The sequence below is a fragment of the Mus pahari genome, chromosome 2 (assembly GCF_900095145.1).
Source record: "Mus pahari chromosome 2, PAHARI_EIJ_v1.1, whole genome shotgun sequence".
Classification (NCBI taxonomy): domain Eukaryota; kingdom Metazoa; phylum Chordata; class Mammalia; order Rodentia; family Muridae; genus Mus; species Mus pahari.
In genome coordinates, this window is record NC_034591.1 from 49,035,007 (window position 1) to 49,054,225 (window position 19,219).

The 19,219-nt window shown below is 39.3% G+C and overlaps 1 protein-coding gene across 2 annotated transcripts in view; it reads right to left on the bottom strand.

The window, feature by feature from the left end:
* Positions 1-19,219, bottom strand: part of Tnpo3 (transportin 3) — a 71,195-nt gene that overhangs the window by 8,051 nt on the left and 43,925 nt on the right. For both annotated transcript variants that reach the window (XM_021191385.2, XM_021191387.2), the window contains 10 exons: positions 16,942-17,133; positions 16,435-16,526; positions 14,136-14,212; positions 12,634-12,694; positions 11,381-11,521; positions 9,752-9,868; positions 7,879-7,973; positions 5,793-5,949; positions 5,428-5,595; positions 2,118-2,230 (listed from right to left, as the gene is read on the bottom strand). In XM_021191385.2, coding sequence (XP_021047044.1) covers positions 2,118-2,230; positions 5,428-5,595; positions 5,793-5,949; positions 7,879-7,973; positions 9,752-9,868; positions 11,381-11,521; positions 12,634-12,694; positions 14,136-14,212; positions 16,435-16,526; positions 16,942-17,133 — 1,213 coding nt within the window. The remainder of the gene's footprint in view (positions 1-2,117; positions 2,231-5,427; positions 5,596-5,792; positions 5,950-7,878; positions 7,974-9,751; positions 9,869-11,380; positions 11,522-12,633; positions 12,695-14,135; positions 14,213-16,434; positions 16,527-16,941; positions 17,134-19,219) is intronic.

Below are 19,219 nucleotides of genomic sequence, written 5' to 3' on the forward strand. Positions count from 1 at the left end.
AAAAAAAAAAAAAAAAAAAAAAAAAAAAAAAAAAAACAACCCAAAACCAAAACCAAAAAATAAATAAATAAAACTTGAAGAACACAGCAAAACAAGTCAGTGACAAAATACTTGCAAGACACACGTAATATCCTAGGTTCTATCCCTAGCACTGCAAAGATTAAAACCTGAACATGCATGTCTTCACTGAGCATCAAAGGACACAATCAACAGAGCTCAAAGGAATGAGAAGAGCTTTCTCTGCATATCATGTTTCTAGTAGGGAGTTAATAGGCCAAACACAGAAGCAATTTCCTCAACCCAACAACACACTGAAACCTTCCACCATTAATCCCAGCAGCACAGAGGCCACCGTGGGAGGGTCACCGTATAAGTAAGTTGTAGCCAGCCTGTGTTACACAGTAGGATCTTATCTCAAAAGTCAAAAATAACCACAAAAAAAAAAAAAAAAAAAAAGGTTATGGGACTTAAGACAGTTTTTAAAGATACAAATATCCAATAAGCAAATGAAATACTAGCTCGTGCTAGGTTTGAACTGCTCGAGTGGCTACTATCAAGAGTCAGGAGACACAGAGAAACCCTGTCTCAAAACAATCAAACAAAAACAAAAACAAAGGGCCCACAATAAAACACTTTGCTGGGTGGTGGTGGCACATGCTTTTAATTCCAGTACTTGAGAGGCTGAGGCAGGTAGATCTCTGAGTTCCAGGTCACCCTGGTCTACAGAGTTCTAGTACTGCCAGAGCTACACAGAAAAACCCTGTCTTGGTGAAAAAAAAAATTTACTTTTAATAGTGTCATAGTTGTTTATTATTATTATTATTATTATTATTAGTATTAGTATTAGTAGTAGTAGTAGTAGTAGTAGTAGTGCTGGGATTAAAGGTTTTTGTCCTACACTGGGGCTCACACTTCCATGTTTTAGGAGGTATGTGTGCATCCATGTTTATAACAATGTTTTTTATACCAGCATCGTTCACAGTAGACAAGAAGAGAAGCAATGTGCACTAACAAAAAAATGAAATGGGCATATACACTCACAATGGCTGAGGTTAGTTGTCAACCTGACAGGCTCTAGAATCACCTGAGACAACTCTCTGGGCGTGTGTGTCAAGTTTTTAAGCTGGGTTAACTGAAGTGGGAAAACCCACCCTAAATGTGGCTGAATACAAAAGAAAACCAGCTAAATACCAGCATTCAACTCTTTCTGCTTCCTGACTGCAAGTGAAATATACCAAGCCTCCTCAGGCTCCTACACCATAACTTTCCTTCCAGATCTTCAGAGCTATGATTAGTTTGTGAGCTGCCTATGATGGAGCTACGGTTTTAACTTGCTCTAGAAGAGCAGCAAGCGTTCTTCTAGATCCCCAGCCTTTTAAAGTACACAGTGTCCTCTTATCCTGGCCCTTCCCGTCTGTCTCTGCTTCCTGGCCACCATGAGGTAAACAACTTTGTTCTTCTATGTCCATCCAACATGATGTTCCTTCCTCATTGTGGACAAAACAAAAGTAAAATTAAGGCACGTGTCACCTTGCCTGGTTTGTACAATCTCTCATCTAGCACATGTATTTCTTTTTTGGTGACTATTTACTAGAGTAGACATATGATGAATTATTTAACCACTCTCTATTGATGGATCGTTACTGTATTTCCAGGTTTTTCCCCTGACATTATCAACCTTGCCACACATCATTGCACAAGTGTAAGAACAGAAGCCTGTGCTTAACATTTAGTCAAGATTTTAAAGGTTCTACCTACCAGAGAAAGGTTAACAGTTATAAAATACAAAGGAAGTTACTGCCATGATGTTCCCCCTCTCTCTGTCCTTCTGTCCCCTCTCTTTCTCTGCCTCTACTCCCTTCTCAAGCCCCCAAATAAACTTTATTTTATACTAAAAAAAAAGTTATTGCCATGAATACTATGTGGAAACCACAAAGTATGCGTGCGCGCGCGCGCGCACACACACACACACACACACACACACACACACACACACCATGGTGATGTTGCTATCCATTGACATTCTATACCAACTGAGGGAATTCAAATCTAAGCAGAGGCGTTTTGTACATAACACTACCACTATCTTCTATTCACAAGGCCCCAGTATCACTCACCTAGTGACTTGCTTGTGGAAATCTGTAAGTTGTTTATGTGTCACTGTGACAGCTCCCACTGTTGTCTCTTTTGGCAAACCTTTCAAGGAATTCTCTAGCCACCGACAGAAAGTCTGCATAGAGAAATTGAATGAGAGTTTTAAGATTATTTACCTTGCTCCCTAAAGATACCAACCAACTCCAGAGTTCCCTTTAGTTGGACTAAATAAAATTAACAAAATACTATCTTAGGCCTTCAAACACTCTTGAGTTGATGAGCTCTGCAAATGCAGGTCTAGCTTCTCTTCAGAGAGACAGAGGTCAGCCATATCTTGCAAGTGAAGTCTTTTCTGGATGAGACTCTTGGTCTATTCCTAAAAAAATTGCTGTGTGCCAGAAAACTCTTGAGTTTAAAGACCAAAAGCAATTCAAAGTAAATATCTGGACACCAGAGAAACCAAGGAAAAAAAGAGATGGTAAGAAAGGTGCTATTAGCATTTTCCTGCTCTAACCTTGAGAAGATGGGAAGAACTAAGGAAAGATCAAATCAAAGAATAAAGAACTGAAAGAACACTTGTGGGTGTTATAGACAAGCCAGGTAGGTATAATTGGAAATATTGATGAGTGTCCCACAGTGTATGGCCTAATTTTTATTATATGTGTATGTATGGGTGGGTATTTTGCCTACATACATGTCTGTGTAACACATGATCACAGTGCTCTAGGGGGCCAGAAAAGGGTGTCAGATCCCCTGGAACTAGATTTACAGATGAGCCACCATGTGGATGCTGGGAATTAAACCCAGGCCCTCTGGAAGAACAGTCAGTATTCTTAACTGCTGAGCCATCTCTCTAGCTTACATTTTAAATAGTGAGATCAAGCAAGGCACGGAGACCCATGTCATGAATCCCAGCACTTGAAAGATAGATGCAGGAGAATTGAGTGTTTCTGGCAAGCTTGGGTAACATAGGGAATTCCAGACTAGCCTAGACTATATAGTCAGATTCTGTCTTAAGAAAAATAAACAAATTAAACATCAACAACACACACACACACACACACACACACACTGACAAACATACACACATTCTCTTCTCTCTACACTTACACTGTCTCTGTGACATGGCCTAAACATAAACCTTTGGCTGCCCTGAAACCCACTATACAATTAGGTTTGCCTCAAACCTGGAGTGATCCTCCTGCCTCTGGCTCCTAGGTGCTGAGATTAGCTGGGGTTTCAGGTATGTGCAATTATGTACCTGCATTATTTATTTTATTTTAATTTTGTTTTTTTGTTTGTTTGTTTCTTTTTCCAAGACAGGGTTTCATTGTGTAGCCCTGGCTGTCCTGAAACTCAGAAATATGCTTGCCTTTGCCTCCCAAGTACTAGGATTAAAGGCATTTGTCACCATAGAAAAATAAAGAATCTGGAATTCAGCGGTGTATTAGTCAGGGTTCTCTAGAGTCACAGAACTTGCAGATAGTCTCTATATAGTAAAGGAATTTATTGATGACTTACAGTCTGCAGTCCAAATCCCAACAATGGTTCAGTAGTAGCTGTGAATGGAAGTCCAAGGATCAAGCAATTGCTGAGTCCCACACCGCAAGAAGGCAAAAGAGCGAGAGCCCAACTCCCTTCTTCCAATGTCCTTATATGGTCCCCAGCAGAAGGTGTAGCCCTGATTAAAGGTGTGTGCCACCACACCTTTAATCCCAGATGACCTTGGACTCGGAGATCTCCCTGTCTTAATCTTCTGGATTCAATCACCACTGTGTCTCAAGATCTCCATACCAAGATCCAGATCAGAAACTTCTATCTCCCAGCCTCCAGATTAGGGTCACTGGTGAGCCTTCCAATTCTGGATTGTAGTTCATTTCAAATATAGTCAAGTTGACAACCAGGAATAGCCACTACAAGCGGTTAAGTTTTTTTTCCTTTACAAGTCTTCATAATGGTACCATGGCCTAAATGGACCTCCTACTTGGGGTATCTATCTATCTATCTATCTATCAAACTTTTGCTACTACTGTGAATTGTGATAATTAGGAACATGCTAAAACTTCATAATTAACTAAATTTGATTTGCCTAAACCATGCTTTTAAAAAGTTCCTTTAAACCATGGTTATATTGGTAGTGATCACCACAGAAACACTTTGTCATCAACACACACACACACACACACACACACACACCCTTTATATTTGTTCTGTTATTTCCTGAGAAGAGTCATAGATGTGTGATAGATCTGGGTCAGTTGATATAGAAAGCATACATATAATATGAGTTAATATACATATGACTTTAGACTCCAGTTTTGTTGTACTGTCTGTCTCTGAACATGCGCACTGAGAAAATAACAATGGCAACTCTGGGTGCCATTATGTATTTTTATTATTTACTTATTGGTTCTGTAAGACAGTTCTACGTATATTTTCCTAAATGGCTTACGCATTGACATTAAAAATTATAAATCATATTTTTCAAAAATAATTCATAGGTTATTATACAGTGTCACTATGCTTAAAGTTCTGACATAGTAGCTGGAGAAATGACTCTGGTTTGGTTCCCAGCACTCACACAGCAGCCCAGTTCCAAGGGAATTGACACCCTCTTCAGACTCTTGCAGGTACTAGGCACATGTGTTGTTTACATACATGCAGGAATTCACATATACCCATAAAATAAAAATAAATTAAATTTTTTATGTAATATATACAATAATATTTATGACTGTGGCTAGTACTGAAATCACTTGAAGGAAGAGAAAGCCATCTGTCTGTAGTCACTGTTACCCACTGAGCATGAAGGTGCAACTATCGTGTACGAGCAGCAACTCCACTTTTAAATATTCAACTGGAAAAAGGACCTGGTCAAGTAGACCCAAAGGGGAAATCAATCCAGGTATATATACTGTGGTTTACTTTTAATATTTGTATCCACTAATTTATAGTCCACTACAGATTCCAGAGTGATGGTACACTGAATAATCTAATTGGATATAACTAATATGCAGGGATCTCACACAAATGTACAGATTTCCTACAGACTAGACACACGTGAGCCCGAAGCCTGGTACTTACTTCTGGTGATATACATTATAAACCTCACGGCAATGACAAAACATACTTTCAAGAACCCTATGATGAATTAAATGCTGGCTTTCTATGGGTCCCTTTACTTTGAAATTGAGCTTAGCAATATGCCTAAGTTTGGTTCCAAGAACATACACAGTATAGCTGGTTCCAACTTAGGGCCAATTTCAAGGAAGCAAAGCTTATCAGGCTTTGACCTATAGAATAGATACCTTATCTATAGAATAGATACCTTACCGGTCTGTCAACTTGCATGATCTCCCAGAGCACTTCAGCCACGTCGGGTAGGGTGTAGGGGGGAAGACAAAAGCAGCATGTGTGGAGCAGCTGGCTGACAAGCTGCTGGCCAAGCTGGCTCATCACCTGTCCAATGAGTTCCTTTCGCAATTCAAAATCTTCTTCATGCTGTAAGAAAACAGATAACTAGAAGCAGAGATGGCTTAATGCTCTTTTGTACAGCCTACAGCACTTAACAGACACATGAGATCTAGAAGTTAGTAGCTTGATGATCAGTGGCCGATCCCTTATAGGTCAACTAAAACAAATCAAGAACACAAACAAGAGAAAAGGCCATGGAGCAGAAAAGGTATGTTTATACTCACATCATTGGCTACTCCTGTGTGGATGAGGTCTCGGAGGAATCTCATGACACTGGAATTGGCATCTCGGTGGTCCAAGGTGGTCGATGCAATGGCCCACTGTAAGATTGGGATGACAACCTGGCTCCTCAGCAAGGTGACAGGGCTTCGCTGAATAAATCTAGTATGTGAGAGGAGATTAGGTATTAACAACAAGATTAGGCTACAAAAGCAGCGGAGGAACAGGACAAAAACCACTGGCTGCTAGGAGTAATAGGGAAGGTGGTTAAAACGGAGCACCAAATACTTTTTATAATATTATACTGGTAACTAGTCATTGGACCCTTCTGAAAACCCAGAATGTACAACATCAAAAGTGAATCCCAATGTCCACCCTAGACTTTGATTTCAATAATACATAAATGTGGGCGAATGAATTTTAATAAATGGGCCACTCTGGAGGAGAGTGTGTGTGTGTGTGTGTGTGTGTGTGTGTGTGTGTAGGGAGTTGTGTACATATCAGGACAACAAAACAAACAGATAAACTATACTTTTCACTGAATTGTGCTGTGAACTCTTATTTATAAAGGAGGGGGGGGAACAGTGAAATGGTTAATCTCAATTTTAACTCAATGAGATCTATAATCACCTGGGAGACAGGATTCTGAGCATTCCTGTGAGGGATTATCTTGATTAGGTTAACTGAGGTGGGAAAACCCACTCTGTGTAGGTGTACACTGTGGGTGGCACCACTCTTTGGGTTGGGATCTTGGGCTGCATAAAAAGGAGAAAGTCATCTAAGCACGAATTCACTGCTCTCTGCTATTTGAAGTGGATGCAGTGAGACCAGCTGCTTCAAGCTCCTACTGCTCTAACTTCCCCTCCATGACAGACTATAACAAACTGTAAGCAAAATACACCCTTTCTTCCTTCATCTGCTTGCCAGGGGGAAAGTAATTAACACAGTCAGAGGAAGCTGGGCACGGTGGTGTACATCTTTAATTCCAGCAAGCAGTTCTCAGCTAGCCTGGTCTACACGGTGAAGTTTTAGGCCAGTCAGGGACACACAGAGAGACCCTGTCTTTAAACAAACCAACCAATCAATCAACAACAAACACGGCACTTATTGGTTCTAAGATATGATTTTATATGAAGGATGAACAGCTTCTCCAAGAAGTAGTTAGAAAGAAGTGAAATCATGAGATAGAGCACCCATCATAAGGCAGGAACACTACTGGGAATTATCTGGTGTGCTGCCTAGTTTATGTCAACTTGACACAAGCTAGAGACATCAGAGGAGAGAGTCTCAACGCAGAAAATGCCTCCGTAAGATTAGGCTGTAGACAAATCTGTAGAGCATTTTCTTAATTAGTGACTGATGTTGGAGGGACCAGCCTATGGAGGGTGGGGTCATCCCTTGCCTAACAGTCCTGGGTTCTATAAGAAAGCAAGCTAAGCAAGCCATGGGAGGCAGGCCAATAAGCACTCCTCTACATTAGCAGCTGCCCTCGTGCTGCTTTTGATAATGAACTGTGCTATGGAACTGGGAGTGAAATAAACCCTTTCTTCTCCAAGTTGCTTTTGGTCATGGTGTTTCATCACAGCAATAGTACCCCTAAGACATTAAGCACTATTTTTTATTTCATTTGATGGTGAGGTTTTTTTGTTTTGTTTTGGTGTTTTTTTTTTTTTTTTTTGAGACAGGGTTTCTCTGTATAGCCCTGGCTGTCCTGGAACTCACTTTGTAGACCAGGCTAGCCTCGAACTCGGAAATTCGCCTGCCTCTGCCTCCTGCCTCTGCCTCCCGAGCGCTGGGATCAAAGGCATGCGCCACCACGCCTGGCTTGATGGTGAGTTTTGAGCCCAGAGTTTCCAATGAAACATTTCTAGCCCATCTAAATGCATTTTTATCTTGGGAATATTCCTTCTTCTCTGCTCCCACCCAATACCTCCATTCTCTGCTGACAAAGAGATTATGAATCATTAATACACTTTTCCCAATGACCTCATTTTATAGAAAAAATAATAATAAAATGCCAGATGTCAAAATGAAAAAGTGACAAGGGATGAGCAATTAACATAAAAAGTCTTGTTCTTCAGAAGGACTTACCGGGTGGCTAGCCTGAATAGGTCATCTACAGTGTCAGGGTGATTTTGGAGGCCATTCTGCTGTTCTAGGAGCTGAAAGGTGGGAATGCATAGCGCCTAGAATGGGACAGTAATTTAAAAACAAATGCTTATACATAAATGTCACAATATTCAGACTTGCCAAACACTATAGCAAATACAAAGAGTAGAAGAAGCACAATGACAAGACCATAATAAGTAGATTAGGGAAAGAGAACCCTTGCCTCATTCATAAAACACATTCTTGTGTTTTTTAAAAGAAACAAAACCAAAACCAAAAAAGGTTCTGAGTCAGGGCCTGAAGGAGGAGACAACTCAGTGGGGAAGACATTTGCTATGCGCACATGAGGAACTGAGTCTGGGTCTCCTTTACCTGAATTGGCGGGCACAGACAAGCAGGTCCTAAGTGCTTCCTAGCCAGCCAGCCTTGTGGAAAAAGTGAGCTTCTGTTTCAGTGAGAGGCCCTGTCTCAAGGCAACAGACAGAGTTCTCCGAATGTGTGCCCCAGTGCACACACCTACACACACACACACACACGCAAGCATGTGTGCACATAATGATATGCATACCACACACACAACACACTTCAGAAAGAGATGAAAAGTACAGATTTCAGTTGATCATAGTAAACAGACTGAATCTCTGACTGACAAATGATTATGTCCAGTTTCCCCTTTTAAGATCTATTTATTTTAGAATATGGTGTCACAGAACTCCTGAAACTGGAGTCACAGTATACTCAGGTTGGTCTCAAAAAGTCACAGTAATCCTCTTGATTCAGCTTCCTTAAAGAGATTACAGCCATGAGCTATCATATTTGAGTATTTCATAGAATTTTTCAAAGTTTGTTTGTGTATATATGAATGTGGTAGTCAGATGGCAACCTAAGTTAGGCATGTATCCGCACCTTCCACCTTGCTTGAGATGGAGTCTCTTTTTTCTGCTTGCATAAACCATCCTGTTCTGAGATCTTCAATTCCCACAGGACCATTGCCTGAGATCACAGATGTCTGCGCTACTGTGTCTGGCAGGAAATGCAGATGTATGCTACTGCTTTTATTACTTGGGACCTGAGAATTCAAATTCAAGTCCCTACGCCTTTGAGAAAAGATTTTGTTATGCAGCTCAGACTGGCTTTCAACTCACAAAATGCCCGCAGTCATGAGACACCATACTTGGCACAGAAATGAATATTTAAAGTTCTTTCTTTCAAAGCACGTATGTGTATTGAATGTTCTGTCTGCATGTTCTGTATGTACACCCTCCATGTGCCTGGTGTCTTTGGAAGTCAGATCTATAGATGGCTGTAAGCCAAGTGAATGTTGGCAACCAAACTCGGGTCCTCTGAAAGAACAGCAAGTGCTCTCACCCTCTGGGTCATCGTTTTAGCCCCAGCTTAAGTAAAGACACTGTACATATGCACTAGATACAGCCTAGTCACCAAACCCGATATCTGAGTTTGATCTTCTGACCTACATGATGGAAGGAGAGAACCAACTCCTACAAGCTGTCTTCTGACTTCCACACTCTGAGGTGGTATGCGTGCCCCACACCCCAACAAATGTAGGGAGAAATGAAAAAGCCAGACACAGTGGTGTAAGCTTGTAATCCTAGTACTTAGAAGGCAGGGGCAAGCGGATCTCTGAATGTGAGACCAGTCTGGTCTACAGAGTGAGTTCCAGGCCATACAGTGAGACCCTGTCTAAAATAAATAGAAAAAAGAGAAACAATTACCAAGTGTCTATCTCCCTGATATTAGAAAATCAACATGCTGTGGATGTGACAGGAATAAAGAAGACACAACAAAGGCATCCATGTCCTCAAGGCCTGGCCTGTTCTCTCCAAGGACAACACACCTGGAGCATGTCTAACAATCCCTGCCGACAGCCTTCTTCCATGCCGTACTCATCCACAAGGATACTGCCAAGGTACAGGAAACAGGAATGCTGATGTACATGGTACACATTCACCATCTGCAACAAGAAATCACCCAATCAACTTCATGCCTCACCCTTCACAAAGTATCTGAAGAGTCTGAAGAATCATTCTCCAAGAAGAAATTCAGGCGGGGCTTTTCTCTTAAAGGCTAAGTAGTACATTTTGTTGGAACACATTGTGAAACACAAGGATCTATTTCTTAACTTTCAAGTTTTCTCTTTAAAGACTTCTTTCATGCCTTTGACTGGTTTCCTTCCAAAGACAAAGAAGTGTCAAATACTTCAACTTCAAGCAATTTAGGACATAGAGTAGTATTTCCCAAACAGTCTTACTGTCTAGGATTAAAGTTATGTGCCACCATGCCCAGCCCTGTTTTCGTTTGTATAAGTGTAGGTCTCTCTGGATTAGTCAATCTGCTAACCCTAATTTGACAGTAGCATAGCACAAAATGCCCACCCAACAACCATAAAGTTTAAATGTGCTATTCTAACACTGACGGGTTAACATCAACACAACTACTTAATGATCTAAGGTTAAGTGTCTCAAACAGGTCTAAATATTACTATTCAGCAAATCATACCATCACAATTACTTGCCAATCTTAAAGGAATCAAGTGTGACTGGGGAGATGACTCAAGGATAAAGTACAATCATTAGGAGCAGAGTTCAGATCCCTAGAATCCATGTAAAAGTCGGGCAGGTGTGGCAGCCACCAGTGTTTCCAACACTTGGGAGGCAGTCGGCACCCCTGGAGTGAGCTAGCTAGGATAGCCAGCTAGGATAAAGGAGAAACCCCAACTCAGTAATAACAGTAGAGATCAATTGAGGAAGGCACTCTCTGTTAACTCTGGACAGCACTCCCACTACACACATGCATGCATGCATACTACACACTCGGGGGAAAAAAAGAGAATCAAAATTATTTTTGACAAAAGAGACTTGTATGAACAGTAAAATATAGTTAAGAAAGAATAAAAGGAATTGCAACTTGTCCTTTTTTCTTGGTATTGTGGGTTTTGCCAAAAGAACTTTTTTTGTATCAAATATTGATGTGTGGAAGTGAAGGAATTGGTGGTGAGCCAGAAGCGTCTGAGATACTGACTGTCATTTTTGCACATTTTTGAATACTTTGCGGGCTGGCTTTGTACAAACTTATTCTCTGGTTTCTTGTATGTTGTAAATAATTAGACCATAATTTCATTATAAATAAATGTATAAATATNCAAAAAAAAAAAAGAAAGAATAAAAGGTCTTTAGGCCAAGAAACAGCAAAGTTTGACTTGTTTTATTTTTCCCAAAGATATTAATATGAAAACATTTACCACTGGCCCACAGCGGCTGAGCATATGTTGTTCTCTTCACATGATTTCAGCTAGTCTATTCACACCACTTCTATACAGGTTGTTTCTCTCTATATAACAAAACCCACTTTAGGTATTTATTTATTTAAAATATATTTTCCTTTCTAGTCTATCAAAAAGACTTCATTTCACCAGTAAAGTTTTTGGCCTGAAGGACTAGTTCTGCCCCTCTCATGGAGAACTTACCTGTGTGACTAGTGGCTGTAGCAGAGCTGCAGATCCTTTGCCTACACAACGAACCGCAAAGCGCAGGCATCTACAACAACGCTCTACAATTCGATTGTCAGCTCGGTGCTTATTTAGAGTCTCAGACAAAACTGGCCATATCTAAACCAAAAGGTAGAGGATAGGAAAGAAAGCACATCAGCTAATAGCTGAGAAAATAATCCTAAATTGGTAACATCTGATTTGGCTTAAACAATTAACAATAACAGCAGCAACAATAATAATTGTTGTTGTTATTAGAGACAGTCTTACACCATAGCCCAGACTGGCCTTCAGCTCACTGTGTGGCCCAGGCTGACCTCAAACTTGTGATCTTCCTGTATCAGCCTCTCCAGTTACTGGGATTACAGCATACTTTATCGCACTAGTGTGATATGGATAAGATTCTCTTTACACTAGTACAGATGGCCTGATTCAGCCAGAATGTAAATATATAAACAAATTCATATGTTACCCATTACTAACATGAAACTGCTTCTTAAGAGAAACATAATGACTACTTAGAACAAGACACCCAACTCTAACTTTATAAAAATAAAATACACATTTTCCTAAATTTCGGGCTTCCTTAGTGAGGATAAAAATGAATTACAGAAGAAAATAATAATATTTAAAGGCAGCTTCAGGGAAGTGGAAGACAAACAAAAGTACAGGGTTATAAATAGCAGTATCTGCTACAGTGAACAATTAAGGCTATCTAGTCTTTATGTAACTTCTAAAGTCTGTAATGCACTTCTAAAAACCATCACTCTGGCTGTAGAGACTGCACAACAGTAAAGGCACTAGCCACCGAAACTTACACAGTGCAAGGGAAGAATCAACTCCTATGGGTTGCCCTCTGACTTCTGTACATACACAAAATTTATAAAACAAGCAAGCAATCTAACAAGCAAAAATCCCATGCCTCTTGATCCTCATATTATCTTGAGTGAATAAAGTCTAACGGAAATATTACATAGAGGGGAAGCTAATGTCATTAGCATTGACAAAAAGATTGTGCTGGGCTGATTAAGCTCCCTAGCAATTAGTTACTTTTAGAATTTCTAGCTTTTCAGTAGCATTTCCAAACCAATTTTATTATCAAGTCTAAACCTAAAATCAAGCCATAACAGTAGTTTACATCTCCTTATGAACAAATAACACAGTGTCTCTTCAACTGAGGTAGGTCCTCAAGGCCTTAAACGGAAAAGAAGAGAATGCCCATCAGTACTTACTTCCTGGATGACTTTTTGGCATGGATGAGTCTGTCCATTTTCTACAATAGGATTGGTGTGTCTGGCAAAAGACAAAAGCCCCAAACAGTGAAAAAAAAAAAAAAAAAAACTTAACTGAGAACCTAGACCATGCTCTCTGCTCATAATATCAGGTGGTAGAGTCATGTACTTACATCAACCGTTTCTTCTAGCATATTCAAGCAAATACAAATATAATTGAAGCCATCCCACAAACACACAAATATTAAACTGCCGCTTGTTCACTTCCACTAGAACAAGCGAATTCCATGCAACTCTGGCTATGTGGGCAGCAGGACAGGTACTACTACTTTTTCTATTATTTCTCTTTATGAACCTAACTGCATGTTTTTCCAAATTAGTAACAGTATATAGAAACTGTCTGAACTGTCCTAAGCATTAAAAAGAGCCGAGTCAGGTGTTGTGGTGCACACCTTTGATCCCAGCACCTGGGAGGTAGACACAGGCAGATTTCTGTAAGTTTGAGGTCAGCTTGGTCTACACACTGAATTCCAAACCAGTCAAAGCTACACTGTAAGACACTGTCTCAAAAAAGGAAAAGCTAAAAGGCTCTAAGAACTATAGCTTACCAAGAGGTTTGCCACTGTTCTAGACTGAACCTATGATACAAATTATGATCCACAGAAAAAAATTCCAACTTCTCTGTCTAGTTGTCCAGCCCACTAATTTGAGGAAAAGCCAAGGGAAACGGCATAATTAATAATCAACTCCACGCTACTCTTTTAAGAAATTTTAAGAAGTTTAATAGTAACATCATAATTTTCTTTGTTTATATCACTGTAGATGATCTTTCATTTATCACAAAAATAAAAGCTATTGTTATGCCAGGCACTCAGGAGGCAAAGACAAGTGGATCTCTGTGAATTCGAGGCCAACCTGGTCTACAGAACTTGTTCCAGGACAGTTAGGGCTACACAGAGAAACCCTGTCTTAAAAAACACAAAAGCAAACACCAACCAACCAAAGCCAGTGTTAGCAGACCTTGGCTCACAAGAGGCTCCTAGCTATGGAAGGAAGGAAAGCGTTACATCAAGTCCCAGAAGAGACTTGATGGTAACTGCTAGTAAGCAAAAACAATGCCCAACACTGGCTTCTATGCAGACATGACTCGGATATTCCAATTACCTTTGAGTCTCACAAATTTATAAACTATGCAATTCAGCAAAGTTTTGGTTACCATTACTCAAATGTCTTTTTAATCACGGCTCCTCTTGAATTCAAAGGATTTATTTCACCCAACACTGAAGAGACCATTAATTTCTGGATCCATATAATATAGACTAATGATTTCAAAAGGATTGTGTCTGTACCAGCAGAGAGAAATAGCAGCATCACCTAAGAGCCTTCATCACCCAAGAGTTGGGATGACAGACATGCATGACCACTGTCGGCTTGCTTGTTTTGGTGTTTCATTTGTGCTTTTATTTTAACTCTAAAAAGGAGTCCAGACACTCCCTTCTTACCTAAATATTACTGCCAGGCGATCTAAGAAGACAGTGGGATCTGAAGAAATGCCATTGCTGGGCTCCTGAGACAACAGCTGCAGAGACAGACATTAACACAGATCTTCAGTGAAGATGTAACAGAAGACGACAGCCTTATAGAACAACACTTGCCTCAACTGCTTATTTCTTTAAGAGGATCCAAAAAAAAAAAAAAAAAAAATTATTCAAATGCTATACAATTTTTTTACTTGAAAATTATTTTCCTCCTTGTTGCACCCTAGATTAGACTGTATATCAATGTATTTACCCATCTGATCACTCTGGGAGATAAAATGATGTTATTTGTTTGTTTTTTTTTTCATTTAATTAAGATAATGTCTATAGGGCAGGAGAGATGGCTCAGCAGATAAGAGCACTGATTGCTCTTCCAGAGTTTAATTAATTCCCAGCAACCACACGGTGGCTCACAACCATCTGTACAGTTACAGTGCACTCATACACATTAAATAAATAAATAAATCTTTAAAAAAAAAAAAAAAAGTAGTTAATATCTATAGCAGTGGTGGCACACTCCTTTAGTCCCAATACTCAGAAGGCAGAGGCAGAAAGATCTCTGTGAAGACCAGCCTGGTCTACAGAGTGAATTCTGGGACAGCAAGGACTATACAGAAAAACCCTGTCACATACAAAAAAAAGGGGAGGGGGTAGGTATGTCTATAATAGAAATTGTAAACTATTACTTTATATTAATATGTGTAACATTTATATATAGCTTTAAAATATTTTTGAAAAGTGTTTGGCCTGTGTGTATTTAATTATACCATGTGTGAGCCTGGTTTCCAAGGAGGCCAGAATAGGGTTCTGAAACCTGAACTCAGGTCTTCTACAAGAACAGCCAGTGCATTTAACCTCTGATCTAGCTTTCCAGACCCTATATGCAGATTTAAAAACAACAACCAAAAATCCCCAAAACATTTATTTAGTTAGGGGTTGGGGAGGCATGTAAGTGCCCTGCAATGCATGTGGCGGTCACAGGATAATCTATGAACATGAGTTTTCTCCTCCTACCACCTACCCAGGCCCTATGATTTTTTTAGATAAAGTACAGCCCAGGCTAGCTTCTATCTCCTAGCAATCTTTCTGCCTCAGTACTTGACTACTGGAATTATAGGCATGCGTCACTATACCCAACTTTTATTTAGCTTTATATAATATTACTGTTTTAAAGCATGTTTTAAGCAAACTGTCTCTTATTCTCCTAAAATTCCTTAAATACCGCTAGCAATATTTATCATTATGGCAAATTCTAAAACTTCTAGTGTGTCTACTATTGCTGCACTAGAAATGCAACTGGAGAAAAGCTGAAAGCTTAAGTGTTCTTTACAAAACGGGTAGACTACACATTTTTTTCTTGAAACAGCTTCTCACTGTGTAGCTGAGGCTGCCCTTGAACTCATGACCCTCTTGCCTCATCTTCCCCCAGAGGTGAGGAGATTCCAGGTGTGTGCCAATATTCTTGGCTTCTAGGATATGGTTTTACTTGCCAACCTACATGGTCTTTTCACACTGGACCTTCTAAATGGTTATCACCAATATAGAATGTCACCTGCCACATAAACAATACTTTGGTCAACAAGGGACTATGTATTAAAATGTCATTTTATAGTACTATAACAGATTTGAAAAACTTGTAACACATAGCAACTTCATAGTTACTCAAAAATCAGTATGTAACATTTACTTCTATATTTGTGAAGTATCTAAAATGACTGATATGTTTACTGTTACATTGGTTTTGTTTCTATGTTTTAAGAGTGTGTCACTATTTATTTAGTCCTGGCTACCTAGAATTCAATATATAGCCTAGCTGGTCCCTAACTGCTGAATCAGTCGCTCAAGTACAGAGGGTAATGTCTGCCCTTACTTATTATTTTAAACTGTATGCATACTCAGGAAAAAGAAATTGCTATGCTAACAGCAGCCTTTGCAAGCCAGTGTTTGCTATGCTTCTTCATTTTCATCAAGAGGTCATATCAAGTGACTGACCTATAGCTTCTGGCCTTGTACAACAGAGTTTAATGTTCGAAGTCCTACCAAATTATCTAATAATGCTTTTTCCAGACCATTTCTTTGCTGCAAGCATTCAACTGCCTGTTTCCTACTACGCGAATACTCAGAATTACTAATTTTAATACATTTCAGTTCATCCTCTTGCCTTTTAAACAAACATATAACTAACTTGGGAATAAGAATTATACCTTTACTTTCTATACATTTACTTATATATTTGTTTCATTCCTTACTCATTTGGGCTCACCTTTTTCAATGCCATAACCTGAACAGAACATAACTCACTAAGACATTCAGTAATCTTATCCAAAGGTAGTCTTGCTAGGACAAGAGCTGTTCCTGAAAAACAAAAATGACTCAAATGAAGAACATAAGGGCTAGACTGAAGTAATAAAATTAGTTGATCTACATTAAACAGATTAACAGTATTCTTTTTAAAAGATTAGCAACTGCTTTAAAATATGTTTCTTGTACATATTTAGAATTCAGAATGATTTTTACATTGATATAACTCAAAATTCATTTCTTAGCAGCAAACATGAGTATGTTTAATATGACTGTGTTGCCTCTATCCCAAATCTATAACATATGGCATTCAAGCAATGATATAACTTGATAGGCTTAAGTTTTGCTACAAAAATAATATGTATGAACACATATTAAACATTTCCCCCAAATGGATAATTCACCTTCACAATCACTAAGTACATTACAGCTGACAACCCCAAGTAATGGTATAGAGACTGTTACTAACCTTTTAACAAACCCACAGCAGCTTCGGGAGACAACATGAAAGAATCAAGGGAGTGGGCAATTTCTAGGAGTCCATTAAAGTGCTGAGCCATATGATCGCGACAAACAGAACAAATGTTATGAATGGCTTTGGCTGCAGCAGAAGCCAGAGGCTTTTCACATAGGCCTTTCATCAAATAGCCCAATACAGGGTCTAAGAAATAAAGCAAAATACATATCATATGTATCTGAAAATTACATATTATAAGTATATATACTCCAGGAAAGTATATACTTTGTTGCAATAAAAGTTTACTTGTTTTTCATAAGTAACCTATAAAATGAAATATATAAAAAATATAAAATTCACCAGATGTGGTAGGTGACATATGCCTTTAATCGGAGCTCTTGCAAGGCAGAGGCAGGTTGATCTCTGAATGTGAAGCCAGCCTGGTCTATGTAATAAAGTCTATACCAACCAAGCTACATAGTGAAACCTTGTCTCAAAAGAACCAACAGGGGGCTGGAGATGGCTCAGTGGTTAAGAGAACTGGCTGTCTTTCCAGAAAACCCAGGTTCAATTCCCAGCATCTACTTGGCAGCTCACTGCTGTCTGTAGCTCCAGTTCCCAGGGATCAGACAGCCTCACACATACACTCGTGCAGGCAAAACACCAATGCACAGGAGATAAAATTTAAGACAACAAAACCCCAAACCCACAAATTTGGAGCTGATCTTACTGATGTAGTATCAAGTGGCCCTAAGTTCCATTCACTTCATCTTTAAATCATCTGTTCCTTCTAATCCTACAGACAGCAGTTTGAAAACCACTGACTATGAGTTGAAGGGCTGGCCATTAAAGAGTGTGCACTGTTCTTCTGGAAACCCTGATCTCAGTTTCCAGCACCCACACTAAGTGGCTCACAATTGCCTACAACACCAGACCAGAATGATCAGATGTCTCTGGTTCTGCAGGCACCTGCACTCCTAATGCTGCGCATATCCACATTGTTACACATAACTTAAAACAACATGTAAAAACATATTTAACATTTAAGCAATTTTTTGTTATTTATGTGTATGTATACATATATATGTATATGTTCAGATATTGTGCACATGTATGTGTAGCCCCACAGTTGAGACTGGGTGTCTTCCTCTATCATGCTCCATTACATTGAGGCAGATCCTAATTGAACACAGAGTCTGCTGATGGGTTTACTAGCTAACCTGTCCCAGAGATACTGTCTCTGCCCCCCTAATACTGGAATTTCTGTTAGCCACCTCATCTGTCAGACCTTCAAGTTTGCAGGGCAAGTGCTTTATCTACTACACCATTTCTCAAATCCTATCTGTATTACTTCTAAATGAAAGCATGTATAACTATTCCTTTATTTTACCAAAAGTAACTGTTTCAACAAGTTGCCTGCAAAGGTTTACTTCTAGAGTTAATTCTACTCTTCTTATTACCTTTCTTTACAAAAATCATATTTTAAGAAAAAAAATATTAAAACAAACCAAAACAGAAAGTGCCAGGTGGTAGTGTTATATGCCTTTAATTCCAGCACTCCAGTGGCACAAGCAAAGGGATCTCTGAGTACAAAGCCAACCTGCTCTATAGAATGAGTTCTAGGATAGCCAGGGCTACTCAGAGAAAACCTGTCTCAAAAAACTGAAGAAAATAAGAAAACAAATATTAAACATGTTATAAGAGTGTAAGATCATTTTCATGTTAAATATGAAAAAACAAAAAACCAAAAAACCAAAAATGACCCAAAACCCTGAAGGAATCAAGGCAATGGTTATCCTGGACTGAGAATTATAGCTCAGGGGTAGAAACTTAGTTAGCATATGCATGGGCCTGGAATTGATCCTCAGTACTATAAAATAAATTAATTTATAACATAGCCTAGTATAGTCTATCTTCTTCCTTAAAAGCGCCAAGCATGTTTAGTTAAAAGACACTCAGAAGACAGAGAATCTGAAACAATAGCCCCTCCCCCCCCAATTTCAGTACTGCAGGCTTTAGCTATTAAATGGAACATCAGCAGTTTTGATTATTTTTCAATAAATATTAACACAGCATTATTTACTGCTGATTTACAAATCTCAGTGTGATCTGTATGTAGGTATTGAATTTTGCTGCTTATTGGATATGACAAACAATGACCTCACATTTGCTTCTTGGTAGAAAAATGGTTCAGGGGCTGGTGAGATGGCTCAGTGGGTAAGAGCACCCGACTGCTCTTCTGAAGGTCCGGAGTTCAAATCCCAGCAACCACATGGTGGCTCATAACCAT